Genomic DNA, 19,469 nt, shown 5'->3' on the forward strand with positions numbered 1-19,469 from the left:
TACACGCAGAGATAATATAAAATCGATAAGTTCGGCGAATATAGCCTATTATTAAAAAACATGTTTTGGTGAGTCCATGATTTTACGACAGTGTTGCGACCTTGCATACGGCAGCGTTTGACAGACAAGCGCGCGGCATTTATCCATTTGTAAACAACAGGCGGAGGTCGACCCGTACTTTCAAAGTTTTCAAATAGTGTTATATCGTTGAGTGGCGTTCATTTCTCCCTATTACTTCCACCCGCTGTGTAGTTAGACACCCGCAGGTCCCTGTTCGAGCGCCTGTTAACCGTTAGTGGGAGCGGACGGCATGGCTAACTGACATGCTAACGGCTACAGCGGGGCCGCCCGGAGGACCGCCGGCCGCTTCAGGGGAGACCGGCCAGGGATGCTCGTAGTGCTCCGCCTCGGGAGATCCTTGCTTCGACCGGGACTACAGCGGAGTAGGTGCCTCTGTGCGGCGCTGAGCGGCCGGTGTCAGGCAGCAGCAGCAGCAGCAGCAGCCGCACCGGAGCAGGAGGCAGACATGATCCGGGGCCGGGGGCAGGTCAAGCGGGTGCTCTGCGTGGCCGAGAAGAACGACGCAGCCAAGGGGATCGCAGAGATCATGTCCGGCGGCACGTCCAGGAGGGTCAGTCAGTCCGCCTGCAGCTGCACACACACCTCACCTCCAACACACCGTTATTGACTAGTGTGATGAGGAAACGATGGACACAAAATAAATGCCATATAGTGAATGTTTATCTGTTCTGAAATTATTGTACTTTTTCTGTAAAAAGATGTAACAGCATGAATACCCTTGAGGTTTGGGCCTGAACTTATTAGATTGTAGCCCTGTATCAGTTGATGAGGTATCTAGTCTGAGGTCCAAACAACACTGGACTGTAACAGTTTTAGCTGATCAGTGATTCAACATCCATCCAGACAGCAGAGGTTTGGCCAAACATAGAGACAAGATAAGTTTGGTAGTCTTTAATAGAGGCTATTACATATTTGGGGGTGTTCACTGTGTTACCAATACCATCTATGAATGGGTGATAGTGATAAGAGCTATTAGAAATATACCTGTTAAATCAAAGTAATTCATAAAATCACATTAAACTCTTTACTGCCTTTTAACAGTCCTGCTCACTGATTGACATCATTTCCCCAAATGTCTTAGTAATAGTATAACCTGGGTTGTTAGTAGTTGCCACTGTGGTGTCAAGTAATGACTGTCACCTTTTCTGTTTCAGAGGGAAGGGATCTCAAAGTTCAATAAACTCTATGAGTTTGAATATCATCTCTTTGGTCAGGTCAGTAAACACAGATCACATATCTCTGCACTTTTGTGTTAACACTGTCCCTGATTTTGCTCATTTTGTTTTCGTCTCCATCCTCCTCCAGAATGTGTCAGTAACAATGACATCGGTATCAGGCCATTTACTGGGTCTGGAGTTTAAAGCGCCGTTCCAGAAATGGTAATTTAAAATATTTTTCCCCTTATATTATTGTGCATTCAGCGCCATGCAGAAGTCTAACAAGTGTTTGTATATTTTCTCCCCAAAGGCACAGTTGCAATCCTGTGCTCTTATTTGATGCTGAGGTAGAGAAGTACTGTCCAGACAACATGGTACCAATCAAGGTATTTCTTATTGATCACTCCTTTACTTAATTTGTATTTAAACAAAACTGTCAGATGTGTCAGTCTTTGTGTGGGTAATTATGATGTTTGATTGTTGTCAGTGGTGGTAACTTTTAACAGCCTCCTGTGATTTTTTTGACGTCCTAACTTCTTTGACCCTCTATGTCTCTGTAGCGGACACTAGAGAGAGAGGTGAGGCAGTGCCAGGCCTTAGTCATCTGGACTGATTGTGACAGAGAGGGAGAAAACATCGGCTTTGAAGTTATTGATGTCTGCAAAGCAAGTACGTTAATTAATATATTGTGTACGTTGTTGCCAGAGAGTTTCAGGTTTTTTGTAGATAAATAACTTTGGATGATTGTGTGTGTGTGTTTTAGTAAAGCCCAATATACAAGTCTTCAGGGCAAAGTTTTCAGAGATAACCCCCAACTCCATTCGGAGGGCGTGTGAGACTCTAATAGAGCCAGATGCCAACGTCAGTGATGCTGTTGATGTCCGTCAGGAGCTGGACCTGCGGATAGGTAAGGGACCGACAGACTTGTGCATGTGAAAAAGACTGTTTCAGGATTATGTAATAGCTCATAAGATAATGGTTCAATACAGTAAAATCACTGTTTAATCATAATCATGACTCTGGTTAAACGTCACATTACCCACGACACAACAAAAGTAGCTTCGTATATCAGAAAAGACATTCACTTCGAAACTTCTCTTCTTCATCTTCCGCAGGAGCGTCCTTCACTCGGTTCCAGACGCTTCGCCTGCAGAAGATCTTCCCCGAGTCTCTAGCCAATCAGCTGATCTCGTACGGCAGCTGCCAGTTTCCTACTCTCGGTTTTGTCGTGGAGCGCTTCAAAGCCATCCAAGCTTTCATACCTGAGACTTTCTACAAGATCAAAGGTATGCATTCATCTACGCACAAACGCACAAATCCAGTTCAGACAGAGGTATTTGGATTATAAACTGAATGTGGGCTGATTCTTTGTGTCAGTGCTTCATGAGGTCGAGGAGGACACTGTCGAGTTCAACTGGAAAAGAAACCGCCTCTTCCACCACACAGCCTGCCTGGTGCTCTACCAGATCTGCATGGAGGTATGTGCCTGTTTGTACGCATTGTCACACGCTCTCATGTAATGTTGTAAAGATCCCAGACTGCACTGTATAATTTATATAGTTCTGTGGTTGTATTGTCAGAATTTAAAGGGACAAATCTGAGGTTTCATAAGAGTGCTGTCAATATGACAATTCACTGGAAAGAATAAACACTGCTTACCGCACTTACCTGAGTACCACAGACAGAAATAAAACAGAAATAACTACTACTACTACTGGAAGGGGACAACATGAACTATTTACAAAGCTTGTCAAAAACAACAATATTAAAGCCCCTAAAGCTTTTAACTGGATATTCAAAAGTCTCTGGTTTCTGCTGATGTGTCTCTGTTACCTACAACAGCAAATGAACCCATCAGTGTGAAGATACGCTATTTCTCAGTAGTCTAATTCTGTACCTCTGGAAGGCATGGTCGGGTCGGACCACTGACGAAACAATACGAATACCTCACCGCAGATAGCTGCCAAAAAAAAAAAAAGTTTTCAAAACAAGTCCCGTCTTTTTTCCGACGTTTCCAAATCAAATCTACACGCGCCGGGCAGACAAACGTCTTCACGACAGTGGGAAATGCAGTCTTCATTCTGGCAAAACACCACCGCTTTCGTCCACAGGGGCCGCCAAAATCAACACTAAATGAAAAGTCTGTACAGGGGCTTTAAAGAAGTAAATAAAAAGTTGGATGCACAACAATGAAATACACCATCATCTCAAAAGCTGAGCTGTACAGATTTGAAAATACTTTTAGAATAACATGTATTTTTCTTGATTTTAAACCATAAAATAAACAATTTAAATACAAAGTTTCTAATTTATTATGACACTATGATATTTTACAGGAACATATGAGAGTATCAGACTCTAATGAGGCCACAGTTAATAGGCCTATCACCTGTACACTCTTAAAATCAAAAACATTGTGAGGTTGAATGTGTCAGCATGTTAAGTTGCTCTGTAATTTCTCGTTTGTTGACTGTGCTTCAGCATCTTTTTCCTTACATCATGTTCCTGGTGGCAGGATTGAGATGTCGTCTGAACCTATGACCTTAACACTCACTGTTTGCTCACAGCTCCTGAACATGTAATTATTATGTTGCACATGGAGCGAGATGTGACTGTGAAGTCACACCCAGGTCAGACTAGCACAGATTGTGTTAGTTTGATGATTTACTCCTCCTTTCTTCAGTAATAACAGTGATAAGTGGCAATTAGTCAGTTTGTAAGGCTTTTAGTAATAAATCATTAGCTAAAGACACATCAATAAGATTTAATTACATGCATCTCTTTATATTTATTTGAGAAATTTGCATAGTCCTTCCTATTGTTTTTTTAAAATCATTTTTATTTAAACAAGACATTAATATTTATTGTGATACATCCAACAACAAAAAAATCACTAATTCAACATTAAAGCAGCAGTAATAAACATCTTTTGCATATCAATGTGTCTGTGGGAGAGAACCCATCAGAGTTCATCGTCCAACTCTGCAGTTTCCATCTCGTCTTCTGAGCCTCTTTGTTTTACTTTTCTTTGCCCAAAACCACGTGTCCATTTATTGGAGCTTCATCAGTGCCACATGCAAACACTTGCAAAGCTTGTTATTGATTTGGTTTAGTTTTCAATGTTGCATTTACATTTCATTTCTAACTGAGTTCCTCTTCGTGTTCAATCATTAGCAGGAATGTCTCATGTGTTGCCCACGCAACCACATCTGTGCACGTCCTTGTACCATGAATACCAGAATGTGTGTTTGTTTCACATCCCTTGTTCAGAATCTTTGCACTCAGCAGATTATGGTCTGTGTGCACCCATGTTGATCTATATGAAGTGAAAGGTCCGTCATCAGGAACAAAGCACTGCAGGGAGCTACCAGGCCCGTTTTCACCGCTTTAATTAGATTAGTTGAAAATATTTAACTATTGTTCCTACAGTTAAAAACCGGTCGGAGGCTGAGGGAGTCCACTGGCCTTCTGCTTCAAACCATTCAGCTCCAACACCCCTGCAATTCCTCTATTTTTCACTGTTACAATCAGTTCAGTTTTCAAGTGGCAAAAACATCTCACAGAAAACAAACTTGACCTAACTGTTGCTCTTGCATAACAGGTTCAAAATGTATTCATACTGTATCACAGCATCAACAAAGCAGGAGAGAAGAGAGCGTTCATCTTGACAACACGTTGATGTGGTTTTCCTGATCAGACACATTAATTTATCGGTTTAATATAAAGTTAAAACACTAATTGTTGATGCTGTTTGCATAGAAATGCTGTGGCGTTACGTACCGACTGTGAATATTAAATATGTGTCTGTGCTGCATCCACACATGTAACGTCTCCTCCACCTGCAGCTGCTCTCTCACTCAGAGGACTCGGCAGCAAAATTTAAATTCAAATGTGTTTTCAACCTGCCTGAATAAAATGGGCTAAAAGCCACATGTAAAGGAAAAAAAAAATACACACAAGAATAAACGTTTACTCATTCCCCAGGATCCCATAGCAACAGTCACCTCAGTAACCAGCAAACCCAAGAGCAAGTGGAGACCGCTGCCTCTGGACACTGTGGTAAGAGTGTGAAGTCAAACACACACACACACACACACACACACACACACACACACACACACACACACACACACATGCTGCTTTTGTTTCTGGTTAAAAAAGACAGACAGATTGAGTTCATCACTGTCACTGTCCCATGCGATGGTTACTCCCTCCATCACCAACACTTCTCTACCTTTATCTGACCAACAGGAACTGGAGAAACTGGCATCTCGGAAGCTGAGAATAAGCGCCAAAGAGACCATGAAAATTGCAGAAAAACTCTACACCCAGGGGTGAGTGTGTGGGTTTTTGCACAAGCAGCGTTTCAGGTAGTGTTCGTTTGTACATCCTGCTGTCCAAACAGCAACGTATTGTCTACCTCCGACCATATGCTAAATGTCTTTTATTTGAACTTCAGACAGTCAGTCAGAAAGCTGGCCTGAAGCCACCTTTATTAAAGGCTTTGTTGTGTCAGTGATACGGTCATATGTATTTTTTGTTTAGCAGGTTGGTAAACCACCTCAAAGCCGTTCCTATTTTTGCGAATGCACCATCTGGCGCTTCAGGCGTTTAATAGAGGAGTTTACCAGCGATGTCATATTTCCAGAGCGTGCCATCTTAGTTTCTTTGTGCAAATATTACTTATCTTTTTTTTTTCTTTTTCTTCTTTTGCTCGGTTTATCAGGTTCATTAGCTACCCTCGCACAGAAACCAACATTTTTCCCCAAACCCTGGCTCTCAGTCCCCTGGTGGAGCAACAGACACAAAGTCAAGACTGGGGGGCGTTCGCCCAGCGGGTGCTCAACCAGCCCGGGGGTCCGAACCCGAGGCAGGGCAAAAAATCTGACCAAGCCCATCCCCCCATACACCCTACCAAGTACAGTGGTAATCTGCAGGTATGTACACAGAGGACAGAGCTCAGTTTGTGTGTAATTTATTCACTTGTTTATTTTTTTCCCCCATGAGCTGAAGTTTGAAGTCGTCCTCTCTCTGTGGGGACATGTTCAACAATAATGTATTTGAGAGAAAAAAAACATAGAAGTTACATTCACACAAAATAAAGTCATCATTGCAGTGTTTTTACACACACGTGGAGACCATCACTGATTCTGAAGTAATAATTTTCTATTCCGTCTATTTCCAGGGCAATGAAGGACGTCTGTATGAGTTCATTGTCCGCCACTTCCTGGCTTGTGTATCCCAGGATGCTCTAGGGCAGGAGACGGTGGTGGACATAGACATCGCCCAGGAGAGGTTCTCCACCTCGGGACTCATGATCATTGCAAGGAACTACCTGGATGTTTACCCGTATGACAGGTGGAGCGCCAAGGTATTGTGTGTGTGTCTTTTTGTTGGTGGGTGGGTGAGAACAAAACAAAACAAAAGCTACATTATTGTAACATTGTTGCTTAAATTACCTTGATTTAAAGGGGAACTATGCAAGTTTGGTGGCTTTTCTACTGTTTTGCTAACCCTCTTCCCGGCCATGTGCATTTGTTTTCAATGAAGCCGCCGAGAAATCATTCAACAGAGCGGTACATAACGTTACTTATCATATACCATGTTACGATGTGTATATTTGTGTAGTCTTATCCATCATAAACAAGGGATTACGGGTTACGGGGCGCATTTGTGTTGCTGTGCCAACGAGACGAGAACTGGGACACCGGGCGGAGGCTCTGATCTTGCAAAGTTGGTTTTTAGCCAAGAGACACTAGGTGGAAGGCAGAGAGCCTCCATTCTCTCTGTAGGCATTTATTTAACCATCACAATTACTCTGAAGCTGTGTTTATTTTTATTTATTTAACCAGGCAGAATCATTAAGAACGAGTTCTTATTTACAATAATGGCCTGTGTAATTAAGGTAAAAATCTTGCATAGTTCCTCTTTAATATATCACGTTGTTGTGCGGTTTTGGTGGATTCTTGGTTTTTCCTCTTGTGTGCAAATAAATCTTAATACGTCCACTTTACCGGTCATAGGTGATTCCAGTGTATGAGCGGGGCTCACAGTTCCAGCCGTCTGCTATCGAGATGGTGGACGGACAGACGAGTCCTCCACAGCTGCTGACTGAGGCCGACCTCATATCACTGATGGAGAAGCACGGCATTGGTAGAGTACAGACACACAAACATATAGAAGATATGTTGTTAGTGTGTGTGGTCACAGAAACTCACACACTCAAACACTTAACTATGAATAAATCAGAGCTGAGAAACATATTGGCAAATCCTGCAAACATCTGAATTTTAGATGTGCACAATATGCGGTCAAACCAAACATAATGAGGCTTCCATTATAAGGCTCAGTGTTTTTACATAACGAGTCTGTGGGTATTTGGGAGCGCTGCTGCATATGTGAAAAGACTTAAAGCCTCCGTTGCTCCACAGGGAGCTGCACAGAGTCTGATAAACAACATCAGTAGGAGCAGAAAATTGTGGGTGTGTAGTTGTGAAGATGCGAGTTTAGCAGACCTCTGTAGCCCACCTCTCATCTCTCTTCAGGCTTGTTGCTTGGCTGCATAGCCGCTACTATCATAACTATCATCTCCAACCAAACTGTTGGAGGCCACAGTGCATTATGGGTAATGTAGGCACAAGATTTTGACATGGTAGAGGAATATGTGGAATAAAAGAGGTGATGTCTCTTTTAGACATATTCCCATGAAGGTGGATGAAATTACAGAGTTGTGTTTCTTTTATATATTATCATACATATTTAATCACACTATGTAAAGACCCTGTAAATTAGCGTTAAGCAGCAGCAGCCAAATTCAGCAGGAAACAATAGAGAAACAGTAAAGAGAACATTTGTATTATTATCCCACAGCACACCTACTGTTCTGTGGATATTTGCCAGTTCAGACAGTTCTTGTTCACCTTGTAAACCCGTCAACAAAGAACAAACGCGACCTGACATGTTTAAGATAATTTAATTGAACCTTTTTGTTTGAACTGTGTCATTACAGGCACAGATGCGACCCATGCAGATCACATCGAGACTATTAAGAGTCGCATGTACGTGGGCTTGACAGCTGATCAGAGGTTTCTGCCCGGAGAGCTCGGCATGGGGCTGGTGGAAGGTATGTACACACACACACAGACACACACACACAGATCTCTTTCATCGCTCGCACCCGTCACTCACACGATAGTTAACAGCTCTGTAACTGTGTCTGTTTGTTTAGGTTATAACTCCATGGGCTATGAGATGTCCAAACCAAACCTGCGATCTGAGCTGGAGGCAGATCTGAAGCTGGTATCAGAGGGGAGGAAGGACAAACGGAGCGTGCTGCTGCACCACATCCAGAAATACAAGACTGTCTTCATTGAGTCTGTCAGGAAGGCAAAGAAGTTAGTCAATCTGTCTTTTTTTTCCTGACCAACCAGCTGTGCACACAAAAACAGAATGCTGCCATATTTCACAAAGATGGATCAGTCAGCATCTGGGCCGGCTGTTGGTAAACAGTCATGTTTCTGTTCTGGCTTCAGGTTAGATGAAGCCCTGTCTCCGTATCTGGGCGCGGCTCAGGAGATCACTGAGGTGGAGCAGCTGGACATGGAGATCCCGCTGCCCATCAGGAAGTGTCCTAACTGTGGTCGGGACATGGTGCTGAAGAAGAAGAGGGAGGGAAACAGGTGAGACAACAAGACACAAAGTAAGGGAGCCTGAAACGAGAGTAGACGCTACTTTTGTTCTGTACTTTTTAATTAATCTTTTAAACCGCTCATCCCCTTCGAAAGAGGCTTTCATACAAATGTCACACCCTGTTTGGTTTTGCTCATTAACTACCTGTCCATTTTCCAAAGCAGGTCATTAATTATCCATTTGCTTTCCCACCTTGGTAATGAGTTGTAATACTCATTGCAGAGACTCACGCAGAGACTAATTCAGTGCAAACCAGCGCTGTCTCCTCTTGGTGCTGCCACAATGTCACACATTTAGTCACAGAGATCCAGAGCTTCTCAGCTCAGAGATGCATTAAACTGATCTTAACTGAACACACCAACAAGGACGAGCTTTCGTAACTGACCCTGAATACATAATACAGAAAGTTGGCTTTGTAAGTTGGTTGTTATATTGAGCTGAAATGATCTGAATCCAAAGGTAATCTGAAAGGTAGTCAAACAAAACGCAGCCTGCTTAGAAATATTTGTTGCAGCTGAACTAGAACAAGATGACAGCAGCTCATTATCCACTTGTGTCCCTCGCTAACTCTCTGTGTGTCTTGTCCCTGCTCCTGTCCCCTGCAGCAAGTACCTGTCCTGTGTGGGTTTCCCTGCCTGTAAGACAGCAGTGTGGTTCCCCGACACAGTGCTGGAGGTCGGCAGAGACGACAGCGTTTGTCCCACCTGTCAGCCACGCCCCGTTCACATGTAAGTGTTTTTTTTTTTTTTGTTTTCAAAATACAAAAACAATCGACTGTGTGTGGAATGAGATGATCAGACTGGCAGCATCTTACTCACTGCTGTAGTCCAGACCTGCTGGATGAGACGTAAAAAAAAGAAATCACGTCGCGCTCTGGATGAATTGTAACAACATGATCACAACTTCTCATCTAGCGCCATCATCAGGTCAACATCAAAACTTCTCAAATACATTGGTTCATTACCAAACTCTACTTTGACTTGTATTGGCTGCTGCATCAACTCATAGCACTGGTCTGTCTGAATGTGTCAACAACCCTGTTTGACCACTGGGAAAATGAAAAGAAAAAAAAAACCCAAAGCAAATAACATGTAAACTCTTATGGTGTAATCACACATTTACATACAAAGTAGTTGCCTGATGAATCAGTGGGGTTGTGTTGTGTTGAGCATGTACTTTACATCCTCAACACCACTACAGATGCCAACAGTGTTTTCAGTTTGTTTCCACTCATCACTCTTGTCTTTCATGTTCTGGTTGAATTGTAAAAAGCAGAAGACGGCATTTTCTTCCTTGTGTTTTAAGCCCCTTCCTGGGAATCAGGATGATATTCACCTGTGTTAGAGGTTAACTGCCTGCAGTTGAGCCCTTTTCAACTCCTGTAGTGTGGGTGTTTTTAGGTTATTTCAGAGGGGAAGCAGGGATGTCAGGAGCTTTTTGAATCTCTGTATGAATTCCCCCTTAGTCTTTTTTGATCTGTCTCTTGTAAGTCCCCCAAGCGTATGAAGATGCAATAGGGAAATTATGAAAATGCCACTTAAAGCAAACAAGCAGAACAGTAGAGAAATGACACACAGCAGTAAACAGTTACAGAGAAGGTTTTATCAGAGAGAGGGAATTACATGATATAACTAAAACATTCACAAATTAGACTCAACAAACGTTTGACCCTCACTGATTCACAACAGAGGCCAATGTTTCTGTTCTTCATTATCATATGACGCTAATGAAGGATTAATCCACAGTAACTACACATAATGAACTTTGAAAGTATTTTCTTTTCTATGGTCACGTCACTGAACTCACACATTGCACTTGTTAGGTTGTTGAACAGTGTGTGTGTGTGTGTGTGTGTGAGGGAGTCTCTGTGGTGTCTTCGGTCCAGACACACATGAATCTCTCAGCGGCTTCATCAGCAACAAGAAACTTGTCAAAAAATCTGTGTTTACGCAAGAAGTGGGCGTTAACCCCTTGAGCACGTGCCTCAGCTCAGTCCAAATATAGGGCAGGATCGCGCGCGCAGCGAGCCAAAGTGCTCCACACCAGCATCCGTCTCCATGGCAACCGCTCTGGCTCCCAGCTCAAAGTTGAACTACAACACTTTACTCTAAAACAACATCACTGTCTTTTCTAAATCAGATTTCAGTAAGTGCTGTAGTAACTGTTGCTTACTGCTGCCATCCCACTGGTCGCCATGGCAACTTGCTATATTATCCCAAATGTTGTCCTGTCAACCCTGTGTTGTTCAGCGGCTGTATTTTCACACAAACATACACACACAAGTGCAAGTTACTGAAAAGTTACATCAACTACTCCGGCATCTCACTCCTGACATAAGAGGCTGAGACATATGAAATATATACATTCATAAATATTTATTTCACTTATTGTAATGATTTGTGCTTTGTTGTTGAAAATAAGGCATAATCACAGGTGCATCATGCAGGATCTTAACTGCTACTCACGTCACTATACGTCTCTATGAGCCTCTATTCAGCTGAATATCTGTGAACAACAGAATCAGTGAGTGAAATGTCATTTTTTCCATAAATCGTCTCAGCTGGTTCCAGATGTTTTCTGATTTTTAATTAAATCCCCCTTTTAATGGTTTATGGACACAGCTGCACAGATGTGGTTGTAACAGACAGACTCCTGAAAGATCATTTGTTCACTCTGTCAGAAGTGCCAGCGTTTCACATTCACTGGCTACAGAACTGACTGCGTCCCATATTACAGCTTCTTAGCTGCCTCGAAATCTTGAAGTGGGCTCCTTGAGTTTTGGCAGTTTCATCCACAACACGTTCCTGCACCGGCTACTGTGGAGCGTGGACATGCTAGCAGCTGCTTTTTGATTCAGCTCCATCAAACGGGGCGTACTCAATGACCTCTGACCCCTGTTTGTCCTGCGTCCTTCAGGTTGAAGTTCAAGTTCCGCAGGGGAAGCCTCCCTCCCATGATGCCTTTGGAGTTTGTTGGCTGCATCGGTGGATGTGACGAGACTCTCAGAGAGGTGCTGGACCTGAAGTACCTCCGAGCAGGCGGAGGGGGAGGGGTCGGTGAAAGAGGAGGAGGAGGAGGAAGAGGTGGAGGCGGAGGTGGTGGAGGTGGAGGAGGAGGAGGAGGAGGAGGAGGAGGAGGAGGAGGAGGAGGAGGAGGAGGAGGAAGAGGAGATGGCCCAAGGCCCCCGAGACCAGCACCACCCAGAGCCCCACGCTCCAATCCTCGACCCTCCGTCCCCCCTGTGCCCTCCTGGGCCCCTCCGCCTCGACCCCCACCGGGCGCTGGCGGCGGCGGTGGCGTGGACCCGAGCAGCGACGCCATCGTGTGCAACTGCGGTCAGGATGCGCTCCTCCTCACCGTGCGCAAAGACGGCCCCAACCAAGGGCGTCAGTTCTACAAGTGCAACGGCGGGAGCTGCAACTTCTTCCTGTGGGCAGATCAGCCGAGTCAACAGGGGGCGCCACAGAGCCAAGGGCCTCCTGCACGCGCCCCCACCGCACCCAGGGTCTCCCAGCCTCCGAGGCCCTCGCTGGGGTTCAGGAACGGGTTCGATGGAGGCGGGGGGCAGCAGGGAGAAGACACGGGACAGACGATGTGTAACTGTAACGAGGCGGCGGTGACGCGCACGGTGCAGAAGGACGGACCAAACAAGGGCCGGACGTTTCACACCTGCGGGAAACCACGAGAGCAGCAGTGTGGCTTCTTCCAGTGGTCGGATGAAAACGTACCTCCGTCAGGTAAGACTCTCACACACTTCGTCACTTTAACCCCAAAACCAAACACTGAAATGGTCCCAGACAGAACTTTGACCTCACAAAGTCAGAACTACTCACCCACATGCACAAATTAATCAAATCTCTAAGATCAGTGAGTCTGTCCTCCACCAATAGTTGCATTGATCACCATGACGTACAGACGTACAACACTTTAAACGTTTTTGTGGGAAGGCCTTTTTGCCTTTAATGTGATGTGGACAGTGAGTGACAGGACCTGGACTGGATTCAAACCCCTGGCCCCTGCTCCAAGGACTGAGCCTCAGTGGTATGTGCTCTACCAGATACAGGGGTGCATTGGACCTTTAATCCAGCGCCGTCAACAGGTCAAAACTAAGAGAAACTAATGACATCCCATGTGCCTCGGTTTTACCTGCTAGAACTTGTACCAATTAAACACGAGCATGTTAGCACGTCGATGTTAAAGAGGAACTATGCTACAGTAATTGTTAGTAATGACTTGTAACTTGTCACGTCGTAACGTGTATATAATCAATAACGTTATCCACTGCTCTAGTGATTGATTTTTTTTCTTTTTCTTTTACCTTTATTAAACCAGATAAAAGACCCATTGAGATCAATAACCTCTTTCACAAGGCTGACCTGGCTTCTCATCGGCTTCATTGAAAACAAATGCACGTGGCCATGAGGAGGACTGTAAAGTACAGCTACACTTGGTTTAAAAAGGCTACGACTTCTTACTGTAACAAAAATGAGTCATTCTGGCCGTTCTGGTGCCGCACAACGTAGAGTCCCAGGTAGGCATAGTCCTTACTGCAGCGACCCCCGGGTTGAGTCCGACTCGCGACCCTTTGCTGCATATCATGTCATGTCTCTCATACTGGCCTTGAATAATAAAGATGTAAAAAGCCCAAACATTATCTTGAAAACAAAAAGTCATTCTACACCTTGGTTGTGTAAAGATGGACAGTCACCTCTCAGTGTTGGCATTGGCAAACCCTATGTGATGGGTTTGATTTCTCACAAAATGTGAACTTTCAGTGGACATTGTGCGTTTTTTGGACCAGAGAGTTGAGGTCTGTCGTTTTAGTCAAAGGGTTAAACGTTTCTCTGAAAATCCCCTTTAGTCCCAGGTGCCGTGTTACTACAGTAACTGAAACAACACGTCACAGACCAACATTCACTCTGCATCTCATTGTGTTTCTGACAGTTCAGTGTCCTACCACCGTAATCTGCCTGTCAAATCCTTCGTGCCGTGAGCCTGACGTCAGCTCATGCTTTGTAAAATGATTTTAAATGTTTTAATACAAGCAGAAAAGATGTACATCCAGATCAAACAACAGAGAGCGTTCCTTTTCACCTACGTTCTTACTTAATGATAAAGAAAAGCTGTCACGACTCACAAACCCTCCCACTGAGACCTTGAGGCATCCACTTATCAGGCAGACTCTCTGCTGTCAGTCCGGGAGCTCACAAGAGTCTTTTGTGGCTGTTTATGCAGTGACCTCTAACCGTCTCGTGCTGCGTGTGTGTTGTTGACCTCTGTTTGTTCGTCTCAGGTGGTTTTGGTGGTGGATTCAACGGAGGTGGAGGTGGAGGTGGAGACGGAGGGAGAAAGGGGAGGAGGACAACAGGAGACGGCGCCCACAACAAACCTCCAGCTGCTAAGAAACCCCGCACCTGTGGCATCTGCCACATGCCAGGGCACACCCGAGTCACCTGCCCCCAGCGGTGACCGCCGGCGCTGGGGGGAGGCAATAACTGTGAAGCTGCTCTGAAGGTGTGTGAAGTTGTTCCAAGTCTGTGACCCAACAATGTGGAGTCAAATTTTACTTTTTTAAATATGCTGCAACTGAGATTGAAGTGCCTCTACACATGGGGATATAAACTCTTTACTCAGACCTTGCATCTAGACCTCACTAGCAGGTTGTGTTTAATCTGTACAGGAACTAAAAAAAACAATTCAGATATTACAGGGGGATGATGGCAGACTGTTAATTTAATTTGCATGTTTGACAAAATGTAAAACTTTTCCTATTAAACTTAGTTTGACATTCACAAACAGATGGTATACACTGAGACTGAAGATCGGAACAAGTTTAAGACTTGTAGTGTAGGTGGTGATAACTGCTGTGACCTGAAAGTACTCAACAGTTAATGGGAAACTTGTTCTGCTGGCCTTGGAGCTTTTTAATTCTCTCGTCCATTGTGTTGCTCCGTGTTCACAGTCCTGACTGCTTGACTGAGATCAGCTGGAGGACGGTGACTGTGACACAATGCTGTCTTTGGTTAATAAATGTGTATTTTAAAGAAAAGGTGTTTGCACACGGTTTGTGAATAATAAGTAGTCATATGTTGACTTTTCACCACCAGTATTTTACAGAGGTTGTTGGTCTGTGGAAACGTCTGTACCATCTTTTATTTTCTGAATATTTATGTATAATAATAAACTTTAATGTGCAGTTGCCTTCTGTTGTTCATATCTCTACAGGACTCACAGTGTGACTGACAATGTGACAAATGTTGGTTTTGGTTTTATCCGAAGTTCTTAACGTTTCTGTCTTGGTTCGGCTGGTTTTTGGTTTTGGTTTTATTCTCAGTCTATTGTTGTCATGTCCAACCATTGCTCTCGTTTTGGTTTTATTTTGAGTCATCGTTCAGTTCCACTTTCAGTTCTTTGATCATCCCTGCTGTTGCTGTACACAACAAGTATAATGAGCAAATATATAGATTTTATTCCTCTTGCAAATATCTATTTACATTTTTTAACCATTTGGGGCAAATTGAGCAAAAAGTTACATAATCATATTTCCTGTCCTCGTAATGAAAGTCACAGTGTAAAAATAAAGTCCTGCAGTCAAAATTTAGTATATCAGTATTTTTATGTACAATCTACATAGTTTTGAGAGTAATCAGAGGTGGGGGACTCAAGTCATATATTTGAGGACAATGATATAAATATCAACTTTGACTTGAGACTTGATTTGATTATTTTTAATCAATTTGCATTTTGAGATATTGAGAAGTTACATTTTGTTTTTGAGTCATAATTTGGTAATTTATAGTGGAATGAAGACAAACCTGGCAACCTCTTGTGAATACTAACATTTGACTTCAGGGAGGAAAGACAACTTAGAAAAAAGCAGGTAACGAATAGAAATAGTAATAAGTTATAACTCAGTATACAGTTTATACTACTTAAAGTAAACAGCTTTCATTATTATTATTACTATTATTATTATTATTACTTAATTATTATTATTATAAACCAAATCTTCACCTAAATAGAGTAGGTTCTTCCACTCATTAATAACTGGACTTGTGACCTGCTCTCACCTCTGGTGGACGTGCTCACTATACAGTAAAGAGTCTTGTCATAAAACATATTAGTGGATTATATTTAAGCAATAATGTATGTAGCATTTAGCAGCTCTGGTTGGTTAAGTGCTGCTAATGAAAACAACAGAGGTTTCATGATAATCTGCAAAGTGATCAGGAAGCACAGCTGCATTCAGTAGTACTACAGCAGAAGTAGTAAAAAGAAATGCCTCACTGCACTGCACTGCAAATGTTGCATGTATCTACGTAGTTCTACTCATAAATGTTGTCAGATAACAACCCTGCTCCCAGACAAAGTTCACCGCTGGGTGTTAATGGTGTTATTTTCCACAGAGCTCCGGGGATAAAGGATCCGGGACAAAAGGGGAATAAACCAGAAACGTATGGTTTCCCGGTATGAGGCTGTAAGTTACCCTCCTGTTTTTTTCCCCCCACTCTGTTGATATTCCAGCGAAGTAGCGATGATGTTCTTACTGGCACGTTTGGTGAGTCATACGTTGAGTCATAACATGTGGGTGGGAGTGAGCGCTGTGATCCGTCCTGCCGTGTTGTTTTTTTGCCGCTCCATCCTCGGCTCCCAGCCCCGCCGCACTACACTAGTATCCGGGCAGATAACGAGTCATGTGATCGTCGCCGTGGTTCTTCTCTGAATCGCAGCGATAACCTCCTCCTTACGGGAAAAGCGCTGCCTTCGTCCCGTACTGCATTTAAGACAAATACCGTAATACCTCGTCCCTGTAGGCTCACACCATAAAGGACAGGAGAGACAATGGAGGGCACCGCGAGGTCGCCATAAGCAGAAGCAGAGGCGGCATCCAGTGTTTCTTTCTGTGTATCAAGTAAATCTAGAGGTGTTTCTTGGTCACTCATGAAGTTATGCAGACATTAAGCAAAACCTTTTAGTGTATTCCTGAAATGAAACTGAAAAAGACATGTAACAATTGTGAAAACTATGCTTTAATTAGTGACAAAGCTCACACCATAATCACAATTTACACCACAAAAGCACATGCATCACAGATGTCACAAGTTGTGCTCTCGGGAGCAGCATAAAGCTGGATCGCTGTGCAGCTCATATGTGACATGAAAACACCACAAATCGCAGTAAGATCACAAACACTGGTGAGTAGCCTACCATGACTCACTGCTCAAGTCCCCAAGAGATGAAAGACGATTAAAGGGAAGAAACGGACAGTTTGTTTGGCACAATGAGCTTTATTCTGTCTGCATGAGAGCGGTTGTATGATGCTTTCCTCAACTCTGGAGGGAGCTGAGGAAAATGACCCCCCAGTGACGTCATAGTGATGTCATCAAGGTTATCTTGAAATATACAATTGTAGAAACAAGCATCACAAACTATGTGGGGTTTAAAAGATGTGGGTTGGATAGATTGAAGGATTTTATTAGACATTGCATTTTACATTGCAGTTACGGGAAACGTACTGGAGATTGGTTGCAAAATTAAGGATAAAGCGTGGCGGCACGGTGTGGCAGTGGTTGGCACTGTTGCCTCTTGGCAAACGGGGTTTGATTCCTGGGCCTCTGGTGGGGTTTACACGTTCTTCCTGTGCCGGTGTCGATTCTCCAGCTTCTTCCAACAGTTCAAAGAAATGCACACTAGGTTGGTTGGCGACTCTAAATTGCCTGTAGGTGTCAACATGAGTGTGTGTTGTTCCTCACTGGCAGTCTGTCCAGTGTGTAGTCGGTTTCCTGGTGCTGTTCTGTTTGTTTGTGTGGTTCTTTAGCTGCTAAGGAGAGGTGCAATTGAATGCGAGAGGATGATAAATCACTCAATAGACCTTTGAACAATTTGTCCCCCTCACTTCTAAAATGATGGCTACGCCGCTGGTACCCCGCCCTTGCCCCATGTCAGCTGGGATTGGCTCTTGCACAGATAACCATTATGGACAATGGATAAATGGATGGATATAAGGACAATGGCTGTCAGACCAGGTTGGAAATCAACAGCACTTGTAGTTCTTCCAAACAGGCAGAGCGAAGAGCCGGCTGTCACTGGGATAACACTGTGTGTAAAGTTACAGTTTCAGTTTTGCCATGGAAGACATTTATAAAGGTGAACATGAAATGAAAAGTGAAAGAAATAGTTGTGCCAAGACTGAGTATAAACAAAGTCAGGGAGGAAAGTTCAACCCCTGCCCCAGTCTCACGTCCACACAGCTCAGCTGCCTGCACATGAGGCGAGTGTCTATGTTGCAGGGGGGGTTTCGGAAAGTTACAGAAATGTTTGGTTTCTCTTTCATCTTTCTTTCTCCCTCTTATACACACACACACACACACACACACACACACACACACACACACACACACACACACACACACACACACACACACACACACCCTATAGTGAAAACAATAGCAGCCCCTCTTTCACAGCTGGAAACTTTGTGGATGCAGAATCACTGGTGCTTCTCTAAGAGATGCAAACACCAGTAAGGTCAATTAACTGTAGAACTTATCATCTTTAAAGGGGTAGTTCAACATTTTGGCAAATCCGCCTATTGCCATAATCCTTTTAGTCAAAGGAGTAGGCTCCTTTCCTTTAATTGTCGGTGCATGTTGTTTTGAGATCTGCGGGGCAGAGACGCAAGCTGCTCAGCGAACACAATGAATGCTACAGGTCCCCTGTCCCTCATCAATACACAATCCAACAACTCCAAAACGCTATCGTGGACAAGTTGTGACCTGCACATTCACCTCGCTTTTCGAGGCAAATGCATAGCTGGAACTACTTTCCAGACACGGCTGCTGGGCGGAGTGATTTCAAAAGCTCAAGTAGTTCCAAGTATTTGCTTCATGTGTCGTAATGTTACATAATTACACATGATTATTAGACCAAAAACGCCATGTTTAGTGTTGTAGTAAGCCTTGGCAAGCTGAGACGCCGGCGTCCCCGGCGAGTTGAAGAGGTTAATATATAATATACATAATATATCCCCTGTAAGGCCGGCGTTTAGTTTGCTACTGAATCATCATAAGAGATAAAGGTGATTTAAGTAAGTGACATTTTGATAGAGTTTGAAGTTAATCTTGAAGCAAAAAACCCCCCAAAAAACAGCTTCACTCATTGATACAATTTACTAATAGTAATTCCACTTTTCTCAGTAATTATGATAATACTACAATGTAAGTAAGTGAGCATTTTGTTACAGTTTCCATTTTATGTACCAAGCAAAAAGGTGCAGGAGTTGTTAATGAAAATAATAATTAGTTTCTGATTGATTTTAAATTCATCTTCCACTTTAACTTTAATTTAAAGACTGTAATCAGCATGATAGACATATCAATGTCACTTGATATTATAGGAATTTCTACTCCAGCTGTTTATAAAATACTGGAGGTCAAAGGTCACAGGTAGGCCAGTGGGTGTGGATCACTTGTCCGCGCTGAACTGTTCATCAACTCTTCTTGCCATTTCATCTTCATCATCATCATCATCATCATCATCATC

At 43.5% G+C, this 19,469-nt stretch overlaps 1 protein-coding gene across 3 annotated transcripts; it reads left to right on the top strand.

Annotated features, from left to right (window-relative positions):
• The first annotated feature begins 142 nt into the window (after positions 1-142).
• Positions 143-16,456, top strand: top3a (DNA topoisomerase III alpha). 3 transcript variants are annotated; one of them, XM_083977245.1, is made up of 19 exons: positions 143-631; positions 1,236-1,295; positions 1,387-1,460; positions 1,549-1,624; positions 1,799-1,907; positions 2,002-2,145; positions 2,354-2,524; positions 2,616-2,716; positions 5,223-5,297; positions 5,490-5,572; positions 5,965-6,175; positions 6,424-6,609; positions 7,262-7,391; positions 8,248-8,632; positions 8,771-8,917; positions 9,533-9,655; positions 11,844-12,664; positions 14,221-14,441; positions 16,334-16,456. In XM_083977245.1, exons 1-18 carry the CDS (start codon positions 389-391, stop codon positions 14,394-14,396), a joined length of 3,315 nt encoding a protein of 1,104 aa, XP_083833371.1. In that variant the 5' UTR covers positions 143-388; the 3' UTR covers positions 14,397-14,441; positions 16,334-16,456. The 3 variants fall into 3 exon arrangements, with proteins under 3 accessions (XP_083833371.1, XP_083833372.1, XP_083833370.1); XM_083977246.1 differs by lacking the exon at positions 16,334-16,456 and having other exon boundaries at positions 8,248-8,361; positions 8,467-8,632; positions 14,221-15,059; XM_083977244.1 differs by lacking the exon at positions 16,334-16,456 and having other exon boundaries at positions 14,221-15,059.
• Positions 16,457-19,469: the final 3,013 nt, after the last annotated feature.

This window comes from Trachurus trachurus (assembly GCF_905171665.1).
Source record: "Trachurus trachurus genome assembly, chromosome: 8".
NCBI lineage: Eukaryota > Metazoa > Chordata > Actinopteri > Carangiformes > Carangidae > Trachurus > Trachurus trachurus.